Genomic DNA, 17,445 nt, shown 5'->3' on the forward strand with positions numbered 1-17,445 from the left:
CCGGAGAGAGCTCGGAGTAGAGCCACTTCTCCTCCTCTCTGAGAGGAGCAAGTTGGGGTGGCTCTGGCATCTGGTCCGGATGCCTCCTGGTCGCTTCCCTGGGGGTATATTCCGGGCATTTTCTCTCCGGGAGAGACTATGTTTCTCAGCTGGCCTCTGGAGGAAGTGACCGGGGAGAGGGAAGTCTGGACATGTTTTCTCACTGCTGCCCCCATGACCCGGTCTGGATGAGCAGAAGAAGATGGATGGATAGTTCTTACAGTGTTACCACTTAATTAACACAGTATCTTGTATCACGATATGTATCGTATTGCCAGTCTCTTTTCAATACACAGCCCCAAACTTTTTTCACTATTTTTAAGAGTTGTCCTAAATCCAAAAACTTCATTTGATGCAGGAGAACTGTAAAACTCCTCTGGGCATTTTCAACTCAATTTGATTAAAAAGTCAAAACTCTCAACTACAAACTTTTCCATCTCGTTCTTTTGTTCTCAGAGTGAAAACTTCAGCTTTCAGAAACCTCAAATGAATGACTTTTTGTTTGCGAAGCTAATTTAATGCCGCATTCCCTCAAAAAAAAAAGAAAAAAAAAAGATTTTTGCTCCTTCTTTGGCTTGCTCCGTCCCTCTTCAATTTGTTCCAATAATGAGTGTTTACTCCGCCTGCCTGGGATTTTCAGCCGTTAAATTAATGAGGGGAATTGTGACGGTAACTGGCTTTTTAACTTGGGCGATGATGAAAAGCCAGTATTAATTTGGCCTACAGATTTCATTTGCTCCGAACAGGAAAAAGTGATATAAATCACTGTGGGCCTGATTAGGCCCTGCCTGAAATGACTGGGCCATAATGAGGGCATTATGCTGTGTTTGTTGTGGAAGCACTGGGGTGAGTTGCTCTAATTACACAGCGCACGTGTGTGTGCGCGCGCTTGTGTGTGTTTGAGCACCGGGGTGAGTTGCTCTAATTATACTCTCTAATGGAGAGAACAGGGTCAGCCGGCGGCCTGTCACACAGCAAAATCAGGTACATTCTGCGCGAGTTTGTGTGTCTGAGAGCAAATTAGGCAGAGTGCAGAAGAAACTAAATTTGCCAGTGTGTAAAGAGAGTGCGCGCAAGCACATTCAGTAGTAATGACCTAAATCTCATTCACTGCTAACACCCGGCTGCTAAATGACCAATCAAAAGTCATTATCCATTAGCCATGTAAATGTGGGCTACGCTACTGGAGGAAAATTCTCCTTGATTAGCTCGTTAATGGAACTCACACCAACCATATTTTAACGGCCTGGTCAGCCTGGAAGTGAGCGTGGGCATCAAACGAGAGAACGACTCGGCAAAAATCACAGACTAATAAATCTGAGCAGCCAGAAAGATCGGAGGAGATTTGTGTTAACCCTTTTATCCGAAAGGTTTAGCTCCAGTCAAACATTTCCTCTAGATTTTGGCCTAAACTAAACCCTAAACTAGGATCTATTCTTTCAAATTTGTGGCTTGACAATCACTACCTGTGTTTACATGGACGCTAGTAATCGAAATAAAAGCCAGATCAGAATACTCTGATCTGATCAGAGACATTTGGATCAAGATTCCGATCGAGATGCAAATTCTTGATCCGTGGTGCGTGTCAACACTTTATTCCAAAGATCTTTTTTGACAATGAATTTTATTTTGAAAGGAACTTAAATGTGATAATGTCAAATTAAAATTAAAGTTGTATAATTGTAAATATTTAAAAGTTACTGGTTACAAATAAATGGCTGCAAAAAAAGTGTATTATTATAAAAAATGTAGTGCGATTTTGTATTTCTAGATCTGTTTTGTAAGTTAAGAAACTGGACCAAACAGTTCTTTAACAGCGCCGGCCCTCCAGATCATTTTATCTTATTCTTGTAATAATTTGCTGTTATCTTGCTAACAAGTTGAAGAAGAAACACGACAATCATGGACGCAAAGATATGAATTAGATGGACTTGTGGCTTTCTGTTTGGAACACACAGGATGTCATCATCCTCTCCCTCCCTCTCACTCACGGTGCAGAAAGAAATAAAGATGACAGGATAAAATAACTGAGTGTAAAAACAAAATAAAACAGCCAGACAAAAAAAAAAAAAAACACAGACAAAACCCACACTTCAACCCCAATCCGCCCAGACAGGCAAAGGGAATGGTTTCCCAGAATTCCTTGTACTGATAGATCTGACAATGGGCCCAATGTGTCTGTGACCATCACTACAAAACTAACTACAAATCCCATCATACATTGCGTCAGCTGCCTTGCTGACCCCTAGTGTTGCCAGAATAGGCGATTTCCTGCGATTTAGATTCTAAATTTTGGGGCAGAAATAGCTTCTTTTTTTTTTTTTACTATTTTTGTTGGAAAAAATTAGAAAAACACAAAATATTTTTGGAGTAATCTAGTGATGAGTTATTTGGTTTAGTTTTTAATGCTTTATTAACACCTAAAATATATATTTTCAACAACAGGTTTTTAAAAATCAAATCACTTTGATGCGTTGCACAAAGTCACAGAACCTCACACATCTGACAGAAATGAACCAGATGCTAAAAAACAATATCAGGAGTCCAGATCTGATAAAAATGACTCAAGAGCAAAGAAAACAGAAAAAAATATTTGTTTTTGCTCAAAAGCACAACTTTAATTGTTTTGTCCAGGATTTGTTTGTTCTGTTGTTTAAGTTAATTTATTCTGCAATACTATTCTTTTCCACACATGTCAAGTGAGGCTATATTTGATATTTAAAAAATAATTCAAACTCAATTATTGGTGGGAAATCTGAATTTTTCTGATCCAGATCTCTCCCATCAATCCAGCTTGTGATTATTTACAGGATTAAATGAATAAAATCCAGGCAAACTTTTTAAAAGTGAATAAAATGTAAAAAAAGCAATTTTTTTAAACAGCTCTTTGAAATGAACTGACTGAAAAGATTCTGCACCCTAAAAAGAGACATTTATTCTATTTCTACTCAATAAAATTTAAAATTCTGTTAAAAAAAAAGTGATACCAAAGAAGCTAAATGATGCAGTTTGCTCTAATAAATCCCAATAGTAAATTATTTAAGTTCCTTAAATAGAAAGTTAAGGCAGATTTGAAAATAATTGACTAAAAGATGAATTATGGGTATTTTATTCTGGTTTTTTATACCCTTTATGGATTACTGCCATGATATTTTAAGATGTAATGACAGAAAAACTGTGGCAGATAGAAATAAACGTGTTTTATGAGCATTGATGAGCTCTGGTTTAAGTGTTTGCATCTTAATTTTCCCTTTAGTTTGGTAAATAAAATAAAGAAAATGCTTCTTTGAGTGCGACACAAAGGAGAGCCAAAACACAAATACCTGCAGATACAATCCTTAAATCCTTTTTTGTTGGATTCAAACGAGAAACAGAAATAGAAACGTTTGAGACAGATGGAGAAGATTATCGTTGCAGCACATTTACGGCCCTGTTTATTGCTGGAAATGACCCTGGCGCTTCATGGAGGAACACCTGTGTGATTAACTACAGGAGAAGGAGAGGCGGGAGAAGCAGGTAACATCTGCTCAGACCTCAGAGAGGACGAGCGCCACCGCCGCCGCCTTCGCCGTGCGTTTACCTGTCGGAGGCAGCTGGCTTCCTTTTCCTTTGAGGCATCTTCTTGGTCTTTTTCTTCTGCCTTTGCTCAGATTCAGACTCACTGGAGCTCTTTTCAGATCCGCTGGAGCTGCCTCCGGAGCCACTGGAGGTCTCCTCCGACTCCTCGCTGCTCTCCTCCTCGCTCCCGCTGTCCGAGTCTGTAGGAAAAACAGTTATGGACCATCGCCTGAAACTGTCTCTATAACACCAGAGACAGGAAATAACTCTCGTTGAACTAAAGTAACTCTTCCACTGGTTAGATTCTGAAAAGTGAGAAAAGCAACTTAGCACTGACATACAACATTTTATGGTAGATTGAAGACATTAGCTTTGTTCTTTTGAAACTTCTGTAGTAAAAAGGTTATTAATGTTGTCTTGTTATTTACTTGTTTTTTTGTGTATTGCTGCAGATCTAATCAGTTCAGCAACTGAAGGGTTTAGGGGAAAAAGATGACATCGAACCTTTGCTGCTGCTGCTGCTGCTGTCACTGCTGCTGCTGCCATCTTCACTGCTGCTGCTGTCAGATCCCTCCTCTTCCTTTTCTTCATCATCCGAGTAAAACTTGTCGTCAGATTTCGACTGTTTGGCCTTTCCAAGTGACGGCGCCCACTCCTTCACCTTAGAACACATGAAAGGAACCGTTTTGGAAGAGTTAGTGGAAATTCTTACTGTCATTTTGACACATTTAAAAACTTCTATCTATCTATCTCAATATCAATCTTTCTATATCCATGTCCAGCTCAATATAACAATGTCTATCTCCATATCTATTTCTTTATCTATCCCTATATCTATCTCGATTTATCGATATCCATCTCTATCTCTCTATCCATCCAAGCCGATTCCTCACCGGTTCAATGACCTCCACGTTCCTCACAGACGGGTCGGGGGCGACGGCCGGCCAGTCTGAGAGCTCGTGGTACCCGGAGGCCTTAACGTTGAGACTGTGTGAGAGCGTTCCCAGCTGGAAACGGTCTCGATCTGAAAGAGAAGAAACACTTCCGACTGAAGTTTGGCTCAAATGATCACAGTTCTAGATTAGAATTTCACGTCTTTTTTAAAGTTTCACTTAAATGAGAGCCATCGTGTATACTTTAAAGTTATCATTAATGATGACATTAACTGATAACCCTTTTTCATGTCGTTTTAAGAATGTAAACCGTGTTCCTTCGCTATATCGCAGTTTCGTTGATTTTTTTTCTTTTTCTTTTTGAAATTTTAGAGTTTGTACAAGAGAGAAACGTGAAAATGTTCACGCCTGTCTGACAAAAGTCTATAAAGTGTGTTGCGAGGTGTTAAAATGTCTAATTTCACCTATGGCAGGTTACTGATGGACCATAACTCCTGCTATAAATGAGGGACCACTGTATTTAAAAGCTGGAATAATAACATCCATTCAAACACTTCTATAAATAATAGATGTCCCCAAACACGTGTTTTGAGAAAATAACCCTTTTTAAAAGTGATTTGCAGAATGTGCTAAAACCAGGGATCTGATGACAAAAAGAAAAAAAGACAAAACCTTCACTTCTGATTAAGAATGACAGGAGTGTTTAATGCGTTCCATAAACAGAGAGTAAGTGGAACTGCCTGGGAATTTTAATGCTCCGCGAGGCAGTTTAATCCCATTTTTTTTCAAGGAGAAAGAGAGAAGATGAGGGAGACTTTCTTTTCTCCACCTCTGAAAATGGTTAGCATTAACTCAATAATTTACCCATCTCATTAAATCAGGGGAAAGGTGTTCGACCCAACTGCCCTTCAAACCGACAGACACGGCGGAATAATAACGGCACGTCCTCGCCGCACTGGAAATGAAGTCTCTGTTTGAAGTCGTACATTCACAGATTCTCTTCTCATTTACATAAAGATAGAACAGAATTTTACTCTGAAATGTTAACCAGCTTCGCACGCTGGGAATGTAAATGCACCTTTGAAGGCCGACTCCAGCACCGGAGCCGGTTTGGGGGCCAGCAGGATGCGCCGGGCGTACTTGTTGAGGGCGCCGCTTTTCTCGCTGGGCACGATCAGCTGCCTGATGAAGCGCGTGCGGTCTCGGATGTCGTAGTTCTGGTCGTATCTGCCCAGGTTCAGGATGTACTGGGTCAGCAGCTTGGTCTGAGAGCAGAGAGAGAGTTTGGATTAAGAAAACACCACATCAGGGAAGAGTTGGTGATCGTTACTGTGAAACCCGTCTGTCCACACCGCAGACCAACTGTTGTTTTTGTAACTTTGTAAGAAAAACTGAGTAACTGGCAAGTTAAGGCTTAAAGCAAGACAAAATGTTATTTCTAGTATTTGAGAACACAGCAATAGTTATAGATTAAAAAGGACATTAACATGAATCTTTAAAAAAAATACTGTGCTAATTTGTCTGTCAGGAATTAATTGTGATTAACTCGATAGTTAAAATAAAATCAACATCTCAACCCTTAAAGAGGTAAATGTATTTTTCGTATTTTTTTCTTTCGTAAAGAGGAAAATTTTGTTTAAAAATCAATTTCTCAGTATTTCTTTCTTCGGATTGTTGTAAATCAGGAAGCAGATGAAAAAATACAGCTTGAAAAAGGTTGTATTTATGACGCAGAAAATACACTGGCAGCAGGCGCTCTGCGCCTTAATGGGAAGGGGGGACGGGGTTGCTCCGCCCCAGTGGTCCCACCCACAATTAAGAGGTGAATTATTTCCTAAAAAAACAACAACACAGGTTTCTGGTTTTGGCTAAAAACTGCATAATCATAATTTAAAGGCCACTGAGTACAGAAAACAGATCAAAAGAGGATCAAAGACTTTAAAGCTACTGAACTATATGTTATGTAGATAATTACCTAAATTACTTTTATTAAAATGCTAACTATAACAACTTTTGTGATTTTTGTCCATTTACATTTACACATGCCTGAATGAATACATGCCTACAACGAGCGCCAGCGTCGTCTAAAATGTGCAGAAACTCTGCGGTTCACCGCAAAAGTTCCGCCTGCCGCTGTTACGAGAGGCGAACGGCTCAGAGGGGACAGACACGCCTCCACCTGAGGCAAGATTCCAGCCAAGCAGAAAAGCTGAAATCCAACTGGATCAAACTAATCCCCAGAAAAACTTATTTTTTATAGACACAGTAAGAAAAAAATTGCTAAACATTTTTGGGGTTTCCACAACAAAATGAATTATTTTTGTTCCAGACGAAATTATCTGTTTTTGTCTGATTTTGTGACTAGTGTGTGAATACAAAAATGAAAAATGACTAAATGAAGGTAGTGTCCCATAGGTGAGGTTGTGCTGATTAAATCGATACCAAATAAGACAGCAGGTACTCTTTCAAATTGAAAATACAGAGTTAAATTAAAAAAGACAAAAACGGAAATTTAGGTTTCAAAGCGTAAATATTAAAATAAATATTTTTTTCATCTTCACCAGAAAATATTTCCTTCTATCCGGTGTAGAGATACGTCACCAAATCATAATGTGGAGCAGAACTGAAGATTTTAGCTTCTTCAGGCTTCAACCTGCTGCTCTTGAACTGATAGTTTTAGCAGGAGAATGTCTCCTAAAACCATCTATCTGGGTCATATCTTCCTAACTGGATGTGTTTAGGTCTAAGATCTCCGAGCCCCCCCCGCCCCGCACATTAAGAGGAGCAGGAGGTGCAATAACGTTTGAGAGGCCAGCGTCTGGGCTCATAAACCCAGTTCATGGGCCAGCGTCTCTCCATCTACCAGAATGAGTCTGCAGACACCAGGCTGCGCTCATCACATTAGGGATGCAACATTTGCAACTCTAGATTGAGAGATGGAGTTCCCAAGCTTCTTTAAAGGCTTTCTTTAGAGTAGGGCTGTCCGATATGAAGAGAACTCGCAATGTGCGAAATGAGCGATAAATATTGCGATGTTGATATGACTTCCAAAACATGAACAAATAGCAAAACAAAACACAACTAATCTATCATTTTTACTGCAACAGTTCTATTTAAAGGAAAAGTCAATTTAAATGACATTATTAAGAATCTAACTGAAAAGGACCGCATTTGATTGGTCAACAAAGTGACTCATCTGTACGACGCGCCTGCAGCTCACCTATTTCCCCCTTAAGCTACGTTCACAGAGCTGTAAACCAGGTAAAACTCACCTGTATGGATGACGCCCCCTTTAATTCACAGAAGTACCAAACCTTTGAAAGTTGATTAATGATTGAATAATTGCAGTTTGTGCCCGAATGTCTTTTACACAATAGAAATCAATCGTTTTTTTTCATTTGTTTCAGAAGACAAGAGGAAAAATAATATCTAAGTCCCATTTGAACACACAACTTTTGAGACAGACACACATCAGTTTATGGAGTTAATCTATGGAACTCAATGGACTCTACAAATGTAAGCGGTGAATATGTGCTAAAAATGGTTAGCGACAGTCCAATGTGAACAACCATGGCGCATGTACAAGTACAAGAACGCGCATTTAGCATGTCATGCCAGTAAGAACTGGTTTGAGACTGCAGAAAAAAATCTTTCATGAAGATTTTTTCTCTCTAACCTTAATTTTTTGTACAAGACACTTGCATTTCACATGTTTTTCCTGTATCCACCCGTAAAGCTTAAATCTAAGAAGTGTCAGTACCTGCTTGGAGTTGGTCAGGTAGAGTTTGGCGGCCAGGTTGACGGTCTGTAGCTTGACGATGTCTTCCTCAGCTGTGAAAGATTTTGCCATCTTTCGAAGCACATCGGGCGCAATCTTTGGCACCCTGTCGCAGTACTCGCCCATCAACCACAGGATGCTGGCCCTCGCCATGGGGACCTACAGGTAAGACCAGAACAGCGCCGTTACCCTGACCTCTTAGAAGTGGTGCCGGTATCATTTAGAGTGCTTACAGTGATATTGTCGAAAAGCTTGGCCATGTGTTTGATGATCTCGCTGTGCTGAGTTGGCTGGGTCTGAAGCAGCTTCTTGATGACCACAACGCTCTCAGCGACGACGCTCTCTGAAGACACAAAGAAGCGCTCACAAAACTCATCAGAACAACAATATCTGCACTCAAAGGCGGGAGTTTACCGTCTCTGTTGGAAAGCAGGAGCACCAGCCCGTTGAGGCAGGTGTCCGTCACCTCTGAGATGTTCGTGGCACACCGGCCGATGGCCTGAATGGTGGCAGCAGCGAACGCTTTGTCCTGACTCTTCACGTACGTCTGAACAAAGATCGACCCAGAGTGATAAGCAGAGGAGAACCCAAAGACTTCTATGTCAAAATGTCATTCCTGATACCAGGAGTCTGCAACCTGCAGCTCCAGATCCACATGAGGCTCTTTTATCTCTCCATGGTGGTTCTTTAGCCAAACATAAAATAAGCCATGGAGACTGCTGACCCAGCCGTGTCGACCGTCAGAGTCAGCAGTTCTTCCTAACCAAAACTACCTAAAGAAAACAAATAAACAAAGCTCACAAACTAAGACTACCAACCCCAAACTAAAATAACAAAACCAGCATTGTAAGACTGCTGAGGACGAAGAGGGAAAAAGAACAACTTGACCTGAAGACGTCTTGTTTGATCAACTCTACCTCCAGGATGAACAGATTTGATATGCAAAGCAAAACTTTGGTGAAAAATTTGATCTTAAAAGCAGGGATTATCTTGTGCTGGACAACATTGGTTACTAGCTGCCCAGAACTGCACTGAGGTGATCCTGTTTTATTTTGAAAATAAGTAATTTGAGCTTCTGCCAGACGTAAATATATATATATGACATTCTGAGAGATGCTAGGTTCTTTTTTATATTTTTGCTTTTTTTCGTCCCAAAAAATAAACAATTCATATTTATTATAAAAAAAGGTCATGTTTGCAAATCCACATTTCTTCAAGGTTAAAGTACGACTATGCGGCTCCTTCTAGGTTTTGCTCTGTAGAAAACTAGCCCAAATGGTTCTTTCACTGTTAAAGGTCGACTCCTGCTCTACACCAAACAAACCTGAAATTCCCTCAGAATGGTGGAGATGTTGGCTTCATTGGCGAGATTGGTCAGGATCTCCAGCTGTAATGATCAAAAAGTGACAATTTCTTTTACAAATAAAAAAAATGTTTCTTTACAAAACAGTGATGAAAACTACCATAGGTAGTAAAGTCGTGGATTTTAAATAACACCACAGAGGAGAAAAGGGGGTTTTAGAACCACATTGTTTGCTTATTTTGTAATATTTACTTTGGAGCGCCTCCTAGTGAATACTCCATGAACTGACTGGATCCTGTTGATTTAAAAATGTTCGTTTCCGTCTTAAGAAAAAGTGCTGAACAATGACACACTTCTGTAAGTGCTGGAAGACAAATGATGTTCTCGTCATCGACATGAAATTTTAATAACTTTTCTATCACAATTTGTAACCTTTCAATCAAAAGACCACACCCCTTTTAATTGCACATATGACCTAATTCCTTAAAATAATAAAATATTCCTCTGCCCAGCTGTAAAAAAATAAAAAATATAAATAAATATTTTTTTAGTTGTTGTTAAAGTTTGTTGTTAAAGGTAGACTGATACGTAATAAACTAAAAAGCTTTGTTTGGACTCTCTTTTTGATCCAAACAGTCACTCGTTTTATCATTCTTTGTGTTTGAACCATTGGTTGTATAAGACAACCGGACCAAGCTCCTTATTGGCTAAACAGGCCTGATCCAGGTAATTAGAGCCAGATCAGGCAGGATATCTAGTGCACAGTTTATACCACAAATGAATGTCATCTTATTTCAAAAACTTACATTTTCACATCTTTCCCACATTAATTCTGAGCAGTTTTTCCACACAAAACGACCGCTTACCTTGAGGGTCTTTATGTGCGTGGGGTCGGTGGACCTGACGTAGAAGCTCTTCATGAACGGCTCAAACATTCCCTGGAAGGACGCAAAGCGTTAAAAAAAACAAATAAAAAAGCTCTGATGGTCCGCACGCAGACTGACCTTCCTCTGAATGGACATGGTGGCAATGTTCTGCAGAACGATGTACTGCACCTCTCTGTGTAGAAGACCAGAATTAAAACTCGTTAGGAGGACCTGAGCAAAGCCTCTGCTAAAGAAAGAAGGAGTGTGAGGCGAACCTGTGGCTCCTCAGCAGCCGAACTAGAGACTTGGTGACCACACTGACTTCATGTTTTGGCGCCAGATGCCAGTAAAGCTGAGCAACAGACATCACGACCTAAATCAGAGAAACCAACTCATTATTACAAGTTTTATTGTCTGGTTTTGGTCAATAAAAAAGAAAAGACTTTTTTTCCTTCCCCACCCATCCAAAAAAAACTGTCTATGGCCTCTATAAAGGCCGTCTCACAACATCCACTATCGGGGTAATTTTTCAGCGGCGCTTTAAATAGCAGGATGGCGTGTGTCCGTCGTTTCAGGCAGAATGAAAGGGTTCAGCCATCTATGAAGATGGAGGATGTCACTGTGCCGACGCGAGTAAAGACACAGCGTGTCACATTTTAATCAACGCTTTCATTTGGGAGCATTTTTCCTCCCGCTGCTCCACGGCGACGGAGACCTTGAGACTCCAGCGTGATGGAGATCTGCACTCGCGCCGCTTTCCTTTTTTCACTCTGACAGGTTGTGTCCATGTTGTATTTATACAAGACGTTGTGCTTTCATCACAGTGTTGTCGAGAAAACTCAGGCAAGTCTTTGTAGTGATAACACACTTTAGGGCAACAAAGCTCCAATTAGGAAGTAAAATGCAATATATATGAAAGGTTCTCCTCACTTTAAGAACAAAAACAATGAAAATACAAAACGTACAATTATGTATTTTAACTAATTTGACTTTATCAATGATAAAACAGATTTTTGACTTCAACTGCTCAAAATTTTACGACTAAAGATTGCAACTTTTTTTAAGGATTGCTGTGACAGTATCAGATATTAGATAAGAGAAGCTGTGTTCTTTAAGTTATTATGTTTTTTTATTATTTTTTTGTTTATTTATGTGTGTGTTGCTGTAGACATCCGAATCGATTCATGAATCAAGCTCAACGATTCACTAATCTTTGTTTCTGTGTCTGCCTTTACACCGAATGTATGAAAATTTAAATATTTGTATTAAATCACCATCATTTCTACCTTTGTGAAGAACAGGAGATCACAATCAACAAAACTGATTAAAAAAACACAAAGATTTATATAGAAAGAAATGTTTGTCATTTTAAGTTTTTTTTTGTCAACCTTCTGGTCAGTAAAATAAACAACATGAAAATTCATTCTTGTTTTTGATCATTTAACAACAAAACCTGAAAATTCTCTCCACAGTTTTCTATCCTCAAAGTTCCTCAACATTTTACGTTCTGAGCATTAAATATTGGTGCAGAGCCCGTATGAAAAAAGTGTTTTTTCCCGCAGCAGAATCAGCTGATTCACATTGATTAAATCCGCCTTTCAGCAGCGCAAAGCTGCGTTTTTCCCCTTCAGAATAAGCTAGAGTTACGTTAATTGCATCAACTATTGAAGAGTTACCATAACCAAAAGAAAGTTTTAGCTCCAGTGTTAAAGCTAATTCCTTTTTTCAGAAGTTATGTCAGTGAATGGAACTTCAGCCTCAGTTTCCAAACAGAAAAAACTCTCGCTCGTCTTATTTTGAAAACAGGAAGCTTCACCTACACGAAGATGTGTTTATTTCCGGTGACATTTTTACCGCTTTTCTTTCGGCTTTGTTTTAGTTCGTTAACTTAAAATCCAACATTAATCTGCCTTTCAGAGCAAAAATGCATCATATTTTGACATTTTACCACACTCTACTACATTTATAAATATCGCGAACCAGCGATGTTGGATGTCACAAATATTCGTACTCAAATTTTTGGGAGTAAATCGCGAGTACCCGTTCCAGCCCTAGTGGTTTATACCAAAAGGTCATTCAATTCAGCCTCTTATTTTCATAAAGGAAAATGCTGCGTTATGAATCATTCTTTAATAACATTTTGTGGAAATAAAAATCTGACATTTTTGGTGCAGTAAAAACTGACTAATCAGCAGTCCTGATTATTAACTCTTTCATTCGTTCTGGTCTTTTTTCTCAACTTTCTTTTGAAGTCATACACATTGAATGCTTAACTTAAGACATTTAAAGACTCTTTGAGAACCTGCGATCTCCCCGTGTTTTCCTTCACTTTAAGCTCGACTCCGTATATTTATCCTAATTTTGCTTTTTTCCTCAAATGAAAAACTGGGGCCACACCATCAAAACAGATGTTTTTACCAAAGACGCCAATCGTGTCATCCACAAAAAGAGGCGTTCTCACCGCGGTGTTCCTGCTCTGCAGCAGAGGTTTGGTGTTCCTCAGCAGCAGTCGGTGGTCTGGGTCCATCATGTACGGCTTTGCTTCGTTTTGACCCTTCTTCTCCTCCGAGTCCGAGTCGTAGAAGGTTTTCTCGTTGTTCTCGTCAAACACAGCGTCCTGAAAGACGAGTGAAAAACTCATCACTCATTGTGCTGTTGCAAATGTACAACATCCAAACAAATTTAAATTGTAATGTTGAAAAATAAAAACTCCAACACATATGCTTAAAATTTCTTTAGAAAATAAACAAAAATTGTGCTTACAGCACACTAAAAAGCATGAAAACAAATCCTATGACAACAACCTACAAAAAGTACAGATTAATTCATATACCCGTTTTGCTTTTAGTTAAAACTGTTTTGTAAAAACTACAGTTTTTATGATTTCATTTCAAATTCCATCTAAAATATGAAGAAAACGCCCACATTGATAGAATGAGGTCACATTTCTGTGCACTTAGTTATTATTTAAAGGATCCTATAAGTTATTTTCCAATTCTGAAACTATTTGTTGTTAATTAACAGTGTCTCCATTAATAAACTTTATTCCTATTATTTATTTGTTATGGCAAGAAAAAGATATTTTTTTAGTCTATTTAAATAAGGTATTTTTTTAACTGCTGCGTCTCTTCGCATCATCATGATTCATTTTTACTGCTCTCAATGTTTCATGCATTTTCTTTCAGACCAATTTTAGATGATCATGAGACTCGAGTCCCGACCCACAAGACTTGAGTCGTGACTCGGGCTGGGTATTGGTATTTTCCAGAAACGATTCGATTAACAGGAGCCTGAATCGATTCCATTCCGAGTTTTTTAGATTCTTCAATTCAATTCAGTTTTGAGTTAACACATTTATACAAATTTGTTTAGAAATACATTAATAATCTACTATTTAACTTGAATATATATATATTAATCTGATAGAGTTCACAGAGAGTAAAATGTATTAATGAAATAATGAGATTGTTAATATCATAAAGTGTTACATGGATTCTCTAAAGGAGAAGTTCTGGCAAAAAGATTCAGATTAACATTGTAAACATCGTTCTGCTTCTCCTGGAGGACGTTTCGGTTTAGCCACTAGGTGGCAATCACACTATATAAGTACACTTTATTCCAGAAGAGGAAGAACGTATGAGGAAAAAATTATGTTATAGACCCCAAATTGTTACTTTAAAAAAATATTTCCTTAAAAGAGTTTGGAAAATTCATGTCTGTGAGTTTATAAAGATGTTCATTTAGTCAGAAATGTACGTTTAGCTCAAACGAGTGTTAGCATTAGCCGTTGAATGGGAAATCCCATTAAACGTTAGCATCAAGCTAGCGGACTTTAGATTTATGTGCTTAATTGATTTATATATTTTATGAATCAATTATTGATCTGTTAAGCATAAATCAATTCAAATCAATCTATCAATTTTTTCAACTCAGCCCTAGTCACAAAATACGAGACTTGAATCACGACCAACGAGACTTGAGTCAAGACCCATGAGATTTGAGTCGCAACCCACGAGACTTGAGTTGCAACCCACGAGACTTCCCCAAGACTCGAGTCACAACCCACATGACTCAAGTCCCAACCCACGAGACTCAAGTCGCGACCCATGGGACTCGAGTCGCGACCCACGAGACTTGAGTCAAGGCCCACGAGATTTGAGTCGCAACCCACGAGACTCAAGTCGCAACTTACGATACCCGAGTCGCATCCGACGAGAGTCGCGACCCACGAGACTTGAGTCAATTCCCACAAGATTTGAGTCGCAACCCAGGAGAGTTCCCCAAGACTCAAGTCACAACCCACGAGACTCGAGTCGTAACCCCAAAGACTCGAGTCGCAACCCACGGGACTTCACCAAGACCTGAGTAGTGGCTCATGAGGCTTAAATTAATACCCACAGGACTCGAGTTGCGACCCACAAGACTGGAGTCTCGGCTCATGAGACTTGAGTCAGGCGAACCACTGAAAGTAGGTCGTAGCTGTTTGGAGTGCTTGCTTCTCAAAATAAGACAAAGCGTGGAGGAGATTGATTAACGGTGATCTACAGCCAATCGGGACACAATCCCGAAAGTTGAACCGTGTTATGGCGAGGGACCACTATATGGCCCCTCAGCTGGAACATCTGGGCCTCACCTCCTTCCAGGGGCTGGTGAACTGCGTCCTGGCGTAGCGCGTCAGCATGGAGATGATGACCACCTGACCCCACTCCTCCACATCCACCAGCAGGTTGCACAGCTTCCTGTAGTTCTTGTGGATCAGATCGATGCGATCGGGGCAGACGTCCTCAAAGGCCACCACGACACTGCCGGCCACAAGCTGCAGCAAAAACAACAAAAGAATCTTTCTTTTTCTCCCCCTCTCATTTAAAAATATGAGTTAACAAACTAATCAAAAAAAAGGTTGTGAGGTTTTGCAGCAATTTTTCCCAGCAAATTGAACAAACACCTCATCTCTTAAACAAAGCAGAATTATACGGACTCATGAGAAATAAAGCGCCGCTTAACAGACTCAACCCTTGTTTCAAGTTGGACGATAATTGCAATTTCGGTAAACACGATGCCAATTTAACACTCTGCCTACAACACACACATCCAGTCCTCTAAGTGGTGAGTTGATAATTAGAAAGCAAACGCCTGCACTTACATTTTTAACTTTTCCACAATCCCGGACGTGAAAGAATTCAATCACTTAGTGTTTTTCTTAGTATAAACACTAGATTGATGAGAAAAAAGAAGAGGAGGAAGCTGCAGCTGAGAGGCAATTATCAAACATTTTATTGGTAGAAGGAAAAAATAAATAAATAAAAACAGATTTGGCTGTTTCACCCCCCCCATCACACTGCCTGTTTCCAAGCTATCTGCCTCAGACTGAGTGAGTGGCATGTATTAATATGCAAACAGCAATATTCTCAGGCAGGCAGGCGAAGGTGAAGATGAGAAAGGGAGCAGAATCTAGTCTCCTCAATTAAAGCTTTGTGGCCACTGGAGGCCCTGAGGGAATCTGGAGCGTTTGCCCATCAGCGCCGTCATGAGCCCGCATTGATTGGGTGCGCACGAGATGCTTGTGTCTCAAGATTCGCTGAGAAATGTCTTCCTTGCAATTGTGGAATGATTCATTTTGTTGACAAACCAGATGGCCACAATTGATGATTTTACATTGATTTTTTTCTTTGAAACCAGTTCTAGATTATGTCTTTTGAAGAACTTATTGTATCCTGCATTTCCATCCATAATTACTTCAAGTTTTGATCTTGATGACAATGGTAAGTCTTCTCCATGACATCTAAAGATGTTATAGACCTGGACCACTGACGGAATAAGAGAAATGGACAGAGTTTCTGCGATCTTCCCCTGGCGTTCTAAGCAGGAAGTACCCATAAGCCTCGTTTCCACTGAGCGGTCCGGACCGGTCTGCTCCTGGCCGGTTATAATGGTCCAGGCAATTTAGAAGACTGTTTCTACTGAGCGTTTGACCATTAAGGCGTGTGCCGGATGTAGACCAATGATGTAGCTGTGCATACCAAATCTGGTACCGGTGTGGTTCTGGTACCGGACTGGTTTGGGTCCGGACCCAAACCAGTACAGATGCAGCACCGGACCTGAACTAGTATGGGTCTGGTACCGGATCCTTTTGATGTGTCTAGTAGCGGTACCTAAACTCAGCACCGGACAACTCCCAAAGACACAGCTCGGTACCAGATGGGGTACAGAACTGATGCCATGTCTGGCACTGGTTTGGGTCAGGTACATAATATGATTGAGGGTGGTACCCGTTTGGATAAGGTATCAGACTAGTTTGGTCAGGTAGATAATATGGGTGAGGGTGGTATTGGACTAATACTAGTACCAGATGTGGTACTGAACCGACACCCGACGTGTTACCAAAACCTGAACGGGTACCCAAATCTATACCACGCGGTACCAGACCCAATCCGGTAACGTTTCTGGGACCAGTTTGGTCTGGTATCGGATCCTCGTGACGCGTCCAGTACCGGTACCTATACTCGGCACCAGGCGAGTCTGATACCAGACGTGGTACCGAATTGATACTGCGTCTAGCACCAGTTTGAGTGAGGTACATAATATGTTGGGGGTACCAAACAAATATCAGACGCAGTACCGGACTCGAACTGATACCAGATGAGGTACCGAACCCAAGCCCGTACCCTGTCTGGGACCAGTTCGGGTCCAGTACCACCCCCAACCATATTATCAACCTGACCCAAACAGGTACCAGATGCTGTATCTGACCTGAACCAGTGTCAGACGCGGTACAGGGCACAAACGCGGTACTGGATTAGAGTCCTCTCTGCGTCCTGGTGAGGGACCCGTGGTTTAATGAGAACAGCCAGCAAAAACAACGATTTGAGGACACCCAAAAGGTCCATTTTTGACGCGGAGGGGTCCGGAGCCAAACAATAAATAATAATAAATTTTATTTATATAGCACCTTTCGAGATAAAAACCACAAAGTGCTTTACAGTAAAACACAGAATAAAACACAAAGTA

The 17,445-nt window shown here is 40.3% G+C and overlaps 1 protein-coding gene across 4 annotated transcripts in view; it reads right to left on the minus strand.

The window, feature by feature from the left end:
• The window catches only part of ap3b1a (adaptor related protein complex 3 subunit beta 1a), an 86,177-nt gene that overhangs the window by 42,816 nt on the left and 25,916 nt on the right, over nucleotides 1-17,445 (minus strand). For all 4 annotated transcript variants that reach the window (XM_024299090.1, XM_024299089.2, XM_024299088.2 and 1 more), the window contains exons 7-19: nucleotides 15,071-15,253; nucleotides 12,899-13,054; nucleotides 10,713-10,810; nucleotides 10,576-10,630; nucleotides 10,438-10,509; nucleotides 9,593-9,655; nucleotides 8,683-8,815; nucleotides 8,502-8,611; nucleotides 8,251-8,427; nucleotides 5,569-5,755; nucleotides 4,491-4,621; nucleotides 4,102-4,258; nucleotides 3,620-3,797 (exon numbers count right to left, since the gene is read on the minus strand). In XM_024299090.1, coding sequence (XP_024154858.1) covers nucleotides 3,620-3,797; nucleotides 4,102-4,258; nucleotides 4,491-4,621; nucleotides 5,569-5,755; nucleotides 8,251-8,427; nucleotides 8,502-8,611; nucleotides 8,683-8,815; nucleotides 9,593-9,655; nucleotides 10,438-10,509; nucleotides 10,576-10,630; nucleotides 10,713-10,810; nucleotides 12,899-13,054; nucleotides 15,071-15,253 — 1,700 coding nt within the window. The remainder of the gene's footprint in view (nucleotides 1-3,619; nucleotides 3,798-4,101; nucleotides 4,259-4,490; nucleotides 4,622-5,568; nucleotides 5,756-8,250; nucleotides 8,428-8,501; nucleotides 8,612-8,682; nucleotides 8,816-9,592; nucleotides 9,656-10,437; nucleotides 10,510-10,575; nucleotides 10,631-10,712; nucleotides 10,811-12,898; nucleotides 13,055-15,070; nucleotides 15,254-17,445) is intronic.

Source organism: Oryzias melastigma, linkage group LG12 (genome assembly GCF_002922805.2).
Source record: "Oryzias melastigma strain HK-1 linkage group LG12, ASM292280v2, whole genome shotgun sequence".
In the NCBI taxonomy this organism is placed as follows: Eukaryota; Metazoa; Chordata; class Actinopteri; order Beloniformes; family Adrianichthyidae; genus Oryzias; species Oryzias melastigma.